The sequence below is a fragment of the Mirounga angustirostris genome, unplaced genomic scaffold, assembly GCF_029215605.1.
Source record: "Mirounga angustirostris isolate CCGP_5_RB_7025 unplaced genomic scaffold, mMirAng1.0.hap1 SCAF_4, whole genome shotgun sequence".
Taxonomy (NCBI): domain Eukaryota; kingdom Metazoa; phylum Chordata; class Mammalia; order Carnivora; family Phocidae; genus Mirounga; species Mirounga angustirostris.
This window is the reverse complement of record NW_026991712.1, coordinates 101,169,286-101,176,001: the sequence shown is the minus strand read 5'-3', so window position 1 is coordinate 101,176,001 and position 6,716 is coordinate 101,169,286. Positions and strand designations below refer to the sequence as shown.

Sequence of the window (6,716 nt, the reverse complement as noted above, 5' to 3'; positions counted from 1 at the left end):
ACTTGCGGTCTCACTGGAATCAGAACCAAAGTTTTACACCGTCAGGGGTTTTCTTTGCTGTATTTACACCTTCTTTGCACCCTAACTCCACGGAAACAGAAAAGGAAAACGTGCAGTGCGATTTCTAAATCTCCATCTGGAGAGCTTTAAGAGCAGTAACGGTCCAGGCGAGGTGGCAGTGTGTGACCGGCGTCGCCCAGACTAATTCGGTGTAATAACATCAGGGAGTGGAGAAGACACGACCAGCATGGGTTTTTGGTCTTGCGGTCGAGTGGACTTCCGGAAGGGAGTGAAAGCAAAAGAGAATTGAGCTAAGGGAAAGAGGAGGAATGTACAGGGCCATACTATTTGGGTGTTGCGAGTGGGAAAGGGATACCAGGACCTCAGAGGAGCAAAGAGTTGAGTGGAGCTCTGATGCTTCCGGCAGGCAGCCGCCCGGCGACCCCCCAGGAAGTGGGAGGTGCGAGCGGACACTACAAGTCCCAGAAGCCCCCGCCTCCCGGAGCCCGCGCGGAGCCGCGCAACGCCCGCCGGGAGTCGGTCGGAGCCGCCAAGATGTCGCAGCCCAAGAGAAGAAAGCTTGAGTCGGGGGGTGGCGGCGAAGGAGGGGAGGGAACTGAAGAGGAAGATGGCGGAGAGCAGGAGGCGGCCCTGCCGCGACCCCGGAGGGCTAGGCGGGAGCGGGACCAGCTATACTATGACTGCTACTCAGACATATCGGTCCACGAGGAGATGATTGCGGACCGTGTCCGGACCGATGCCTACCGCCTGGGCATCCTGCGGAACTGGGCAGGACTACGGGGCAAGACTGTGCTGGACGTGGGCGCGGGCACCGGCATTCTTAGCATCTTCTGTGTGCAGGCCGGGGCCCGGCGCGTGTACGCGGTGGAGGCCAGCGCCATTTGGCAGCAGGCCCGGGAGGTGGTGCGGCTCAACGGGCTGGAGGATCGGGTGCACGTCCTGCCGGGCCCGGTGGAGACGGTGGAGTTGCCGGAGCAGGTGGATGCCATCGTGAGCGAGTGGATGGGCTACGGACTCCTGCACGAGTCTATGCTGAGCTCTGTGCTCTACGCGCGGACCAAGTGGCTGAAGGAGGGCGGTCTTCTCCTGCCGGCTTCCGCCGAGCTCTTCGTGGCGCCCATCAGCGACCAGATGCTGGAGTTGCGCCTGGGCTTCTGGAGCCAGGTGAAGCAGCTCTACGGGGTGGACATGAGCTGTCTGGAGAGCTTCGCCACGCGCTGCCTTATGGGCCACTCGGAGATCGTGGTGCAGGGTTTGTCCGGGGAGGACGTACTGGCCCGGCCGCAGTGCTTTGCTCAGCTGGAGCTGGCCCGCACCGGCCTGGAGCAGGAACTGGAGGCTGGGGTGGGCGGGCGCTTCCGCTTCAGTTGCTACGGCTCAGCGCCCATGCACGGCTTTGCCATCTGGTTCCAGGTGACCTTCCCCGGAGGGGACTCGGAGAAACCGCTGGTGCTGTCCACCTCGCCTTTTCACCCCGTCACGCACTGGAAGCAGGCACTCCTCTACCTGAACGAGCCTGTGCAAGTGGAACAAGATACGGACATTTCCGGAGAGATCACGCTGCTGCCCTCCCGGGATAACCACCGTCTCCTGCGCGTGCTACTGCGCTACAAAGTAGGCGACCAGGAGGAAAAGACCAAAGACTTTGCCATGGAGGACTGAGCGTTGCCTTTTCTCCCAGCTACCTCCCGAGGCGCCCAGACCTGCGTGGTAGAGGCGGCGGGGGGTCGGAGGAGAAAGGGAGATCCCGCGTGCAAGTAGGGGGCAATATCTTCTGTCTCCCTTTTCCCTCGTGGCTCCTGGGGAGGGAGAGTGACTTCAGTCTCCCTTCGAGGAGATTCCTCTGGCGAAATTTATTTAAAAAGTGAATCCCGATACCCCCAACGATGGAAACAACTTGTTTATTAATGGGCTTTTTTAAGTCTCAAAAGCATGTGGTACCAAGCACTTGTATTTCTATTTCTTTTGTTTCACGGGAAGAAAGCAAACACACGGGAGAAAATACCAGTTTATGAAGGCTCATGCACTTCCCTGACACCTCACATCTAAATCTGAAGCCAGGGAGAAGGGTTAAGGGGTTTAGTAGATTCCATAAATTTCCAGTATGACTTAAATATCTCTCTCAAGAGCCATATTCTGTCATTCTCTAAATTCCCTCCTTTCCTAGGTGCCTCTAGGCTTCAGTACTTCTTCCTCATTGTTTTTTTTAAATAAACTTTGCTTCTGGTAATGAGAGGGAGAAGAGTGAGGAAGGAGTTTGAATAACCCTGTTCTTACACTTACGACTTCCATAGGGTGCTAAAGTTGAACACATTTCTCCACACATCTCCACAAATATATAATTGTGCAGCATACCCCAAAAATCTAGAAGGTACATTTAGGAGAAAAAGATCTGAAAGACAGTGAAGTGGTAGTATGGTTTGTTTTTTTGTTTTTTTTTTTTTTATTCTTTATTATTAAGATTTAACCAAGAAATTGTTTCATGTATGTTACATAATAGAGTTTTATGTGATTTTTATTCAACCAGCTGATAGAAGGTTTTCTGAACCTAACCCAAGGGTTTGTTCATTATATTGGGTAAATTGTTTAGGCTCTCTAAATTAAGTATTTTCCCAGCTAGAGAAGTGCACTCATTTTAACTCTCATTTAAAGAGATCAGGTTATCTGGCCTACTTACATTAAGTGAAATTTCCTTTTTTAGCGTTGTTGGGTTTTTTTTTCTTCTTTTTAGCTCAGCCAAATGTTAAAGTTGTGAATTTCAGAAAATCATTTGTAATGAAGTGTGAGTCATGTTATCAAATTTATTTTACGGATGTTTCCCTCCTTAACCCTGTGGCAAATAAAACATTGGCATTCTATTTTTATAGATGAAGTAAGAAGTCTTGTGTACTGTGACTTATAGTGCTTTTGCCTTTTTAATATTGTCAGTTCTTAAGAAAAGTGTTACAACCCCTTCAGGATATAGCTTCAGGGTAATTTATGCTTAATGTATGTTTTTTTCTTCATACTGGTAGCTTTTGTATGCTAATAGAGAGCAGGTGTGAAAAAGTGGTCTTTGAAGTGATCAACATAGTTTTGTTTATTGTAACTGAGTTTTCTCCTTTATTCATCGCATATTAAAGTACCAAAGTATTATAACCAATTTGCTAAAATTTGATGTTAACACATGAGATCTTCCATTACGAAGGGAAACATACAAAATCAATGACTTTACAAGATCCAAGCAATAACAACGATAGTTGTCACCATTTTGATAGTTAACAGTCTATGTAAATGATGCAGTCATAGCAAGGTAGGCCTGATTTAAGCTAGAGGTATAAAATAGGTCCTTTTTTTTAGGGTCAGCTATATATTATAAGATGAACATTTATTTAGAATTTTAGTGTATGATTTTGGGTAGATTTCTGATGTTATTTAACTTCCTGAAAGAATCCCTTTGCTGTATAAGCAGACAAAAGCATTCCCCTGAATTCCATTTTTTTTTTAAATATATATCTTTTATAAATATGCCTGTATTACAGAGTTCTTGTCACCAGTATAAGCATGCAAAGAGAGCCCAGTTAAAACTTAAACTGTAGAAGCAAAAAGTATTTCATATTTAGGCAAGTAAGCTCTAATATTCTTGTTACTGTTTCCCAAAAGAAAAATGAATTATAAAAATATAGCTGCTAAAGCAATTAGTCAAGTGGCAGCATAGCATATGGCTAAAAGCTAGGACTTGAGCCAGACAGATCCTGCTGGAACCTAGGCTCCCCACTATAACCGTGTGACCTTGGGCAAAATACTTAACCTCTGTTTTTCTCCAGGGCTCTCATGCAAACAGTAGAACAATCATATGTGATACATGTAATGCAGGGAATGTAGTTACTACATGTAGTTAATACATGCGAGCACATAGTACCTGGTACAAAATAAAATCTCAGTGATTCCTAGCTGTTGTAATTATAGAAAACTACTATGCAAACCTGCAGCATTTGGCCACTCCTCTACAGAATAAATATTCAACATTTTGATTTTCTTACAGGTTTGTTTGGCAGTATCAGCGTGGCTGTGTATGACGGACAGTGTGTGACTGGACACCAGATGATCCAAGCCCTTTGGAGTGACAACACTTCCAGAAGGATGAGAGCGTGACATGCTCCAATATCCAGGCACTGTGCAGTCTCTGTGTGAGCTGGATTGCCTAGGGTCATTTGGACCACAGGAATAACTGTCAGCCCTAGGGAGGGAAAACATGATGAAGTTCTACCTGCTTTCTTCAGACAGCTTACATTTATTTAGCCCTGTGAAACTTTCCAAATATTTATGTTAATTCACTGGACCAATGGACATTTTATTGAGTATACCAGATAACAGTCATTGTGATAAGCACTTAGGTATACAAACCAATAAAACATAGTTTTGCTTCCAAGTAGGTATGTTCATAGGATAAACCAAAAAGGAAAATACGTCAACGATAATGGGCTACTTGGGATGCTGTAGGTGTTAGGGAGGGCAGATGATTACCTTCACTTTATATACTAGGAAAAAGACACAGATATTGAAGGATTTCCCTAAGGTTATATAACTAATTCTTAACAGTTGAACACAAGTATCTTAATTCCTATCCCCAAACAACTTCTTAGTTTAAAAAAGTTCCATTGGAGATCTATCTTGTAGACCTGAAAGAGCCACCTTCAGTATATAGTATCTCAAGGTTGACATTATTAGGTATTCATAAAATATACCATGTACCCGTTTCCCTAACAGGTCTAAGTGTGGCATTCCTTCTGAGGCCCCCAAGAAACAATGCTCACTGCAGTAGCAAAGAAAAGTCGAGCTCTGACTATAGGTACTGGCATCCAATGAAATAAGTGTTCACTCATTTAATGATTTAATAAACACCAACCATCTAACAATTAAGTTCTATGATAAATAAGCAAATGCTACCCTCAACTTGGATACAGTAGGGGAATAAAATTACCTACATCAGTAGTTTGCACACATTCTTTAACCTGGAAAGACATCATCCAACTAAATCTCACCTCTGCTGGAGCAAAGATGAGAAGCCAGCCCTTTTGTCGGCTCTAACCTTAAAATTCCTCTCAAGTGCAAAAGTGTTACTTGTCATCACATAGATTAAGAGATCCTCAGAGAAAAATGTGATGGTAAGGAGGACAATGATTAATGAGACTATTTCTCAAAATTATTATATATGCTTGTAGGATAAGACATTTGAAACAAAAAATCTGGACCTTACTAAAGCCAAAATTTTAATAAAAAGACATGACGAGTAACATTGGAATTGTGCTTCTTTGGGAGCTTTGATGATAACAATCATCGTTATTTCTAGTAATAACTTGGAATAAAGACTGATGAAGATTTCAGTTGATCAAGTAGCTACCTTTCTAACTCTTAAAAACAATCACTTATATGGGGTGCCTGGGTGGCTTAGTAGGTTAAGCATCTGCCCTCAGCTCAGGTCATGACCCCGGGGTCCTGGGATCGAGAGTCCCACATTGGGCTCCCTGCTCCTCCCTGCTCCTGGAGGAGTCTGCTTCTCCCTCTCCCTCTGCCCCTCCTCCTGCTTGTGCTCTCTTTCTCTCTCAAATATATAAAATCTTTTTTTAAAAAAATTAAAAATAAAATAAAAATCAGTTATAACAGACATTTTAGAACACAGAGAGCTGTAAGGAAAGAAAACATTCCTCCTTTCTCCAGGCTGCCCCCTGCACAAAAAGGAAGGTGGGATGGAAGTAAATCCTCCCCATACTTTTTAAAGTGCTTAACAGGCGTTCTTGCAATCATATGATGTACATATTTGTGAAAATCACATCACATTCTGCAAAATTGTGCACTAAAAGTAACTTAGAGAAAATTGGTTGGGTGGACAATCAAAACTTTGTAACCAGGAGTACTAAGAATACCAATAAAAATAACAGCAGTTAAAAAAAGATGTTAATCCTAATAACACTGCAGTAATAAGACAGCCTGATGGAAGAGCAAAAAGAAGAGTTCCTGAGACAAAGCAAAATGTACAAAAATGGAGTGGAGGTTTAATAAACATTTCAAGACCTAAAGCATGTGGCCAAACCATGCCAAGAGGAAGAACATAGGGTGGGATACATTCCTTTTTGACTAGTTGTGTTCAAGTGTGTCAGTGTACTTTCTGTTCAATGGTTGTTGCCTGGTAGTATGAATAAACCAACCAATATCCACACTATGTTCTGACATTGTTCTTCTACTTATCAATATCATTTGAGTTTATTCATTTACAGAAACATGCATGGCAGCAGAACATTCTGTCCTTTGTTCAACTTCCAGAAATTAAAGGAATTCAAAGCTCCATTGGGTTTACAGATCTTTTTCTTTTTAATGCAAATTTTCTTAAAAGGAGAATGGAGTGGAGATGGGGAGGTTTACAGGTGGCCATAACCATCCTTCAGTATGAATCTATTTATTGTATTATTTTGGTCACCAGAAAAGATCAACAGGAAAAGGGAATAGAAATCCTGATGTGTGTACAGTGAAAGGAAAATAATTGAGTGTTCAATTATTGATGGTTGGATAATGGGATTGGGAACAGGGGGTGTTTCTCCAGAGTCCGGGGGCAACATAAAAATATCTTGGTGTCAAAGAGACATGAAGTTAGTGAGAGAAAACATTAAGTGAAGATTAAGATCCCCATGCATACATTTTACCCACATAACCATATC

The 6,716-nt window shown here is 43.3% G+C and overlaps 1 protein-coding gene across 3 annotated transcripts; it reads left to right on the top strand.

Moving 5' to 3' along the window:
- Positions 1–516: 516 nt before the first annotated feature.
- Positions 517–6,328, top strand: PRMT6 (protein arginine methyltransferase 6). 3 transcript variants are annotated; one of them, XR_010410805.1, is made up of 2 exons: positions 517–1,778; positions 4,046–6,326. XR_010410805.1 is itself a non-coding variant. In XM_045897079.3 (2 exons), exons 1-2 carry the CDS (start codon positions 556–558, stop codon positions 4,091–4,093), a joined length of 1,128 nt encoding a protein of 375 aa, XP_045753035.1. In that variant the 5' UTR covers positions 517–555; the 3' UTR covers positions 4,094–6,328. The 3 variants fall into 3 exon arrangements, 2 of the variants coding, with proteins under 2 accessions (XP_045753035.1, XP_064444801.1); XM_045897079.3 differs by having other exon boundaries at positions 517–1,635; positions 4,046–6,328; XM_064588731.1 differs by lacking the exon at positions 4,046–6,326 and having other exon boundaries at positions 517–2,885.
- Positions 6,329–6,716: the final 388 nt, after the last annotated feature.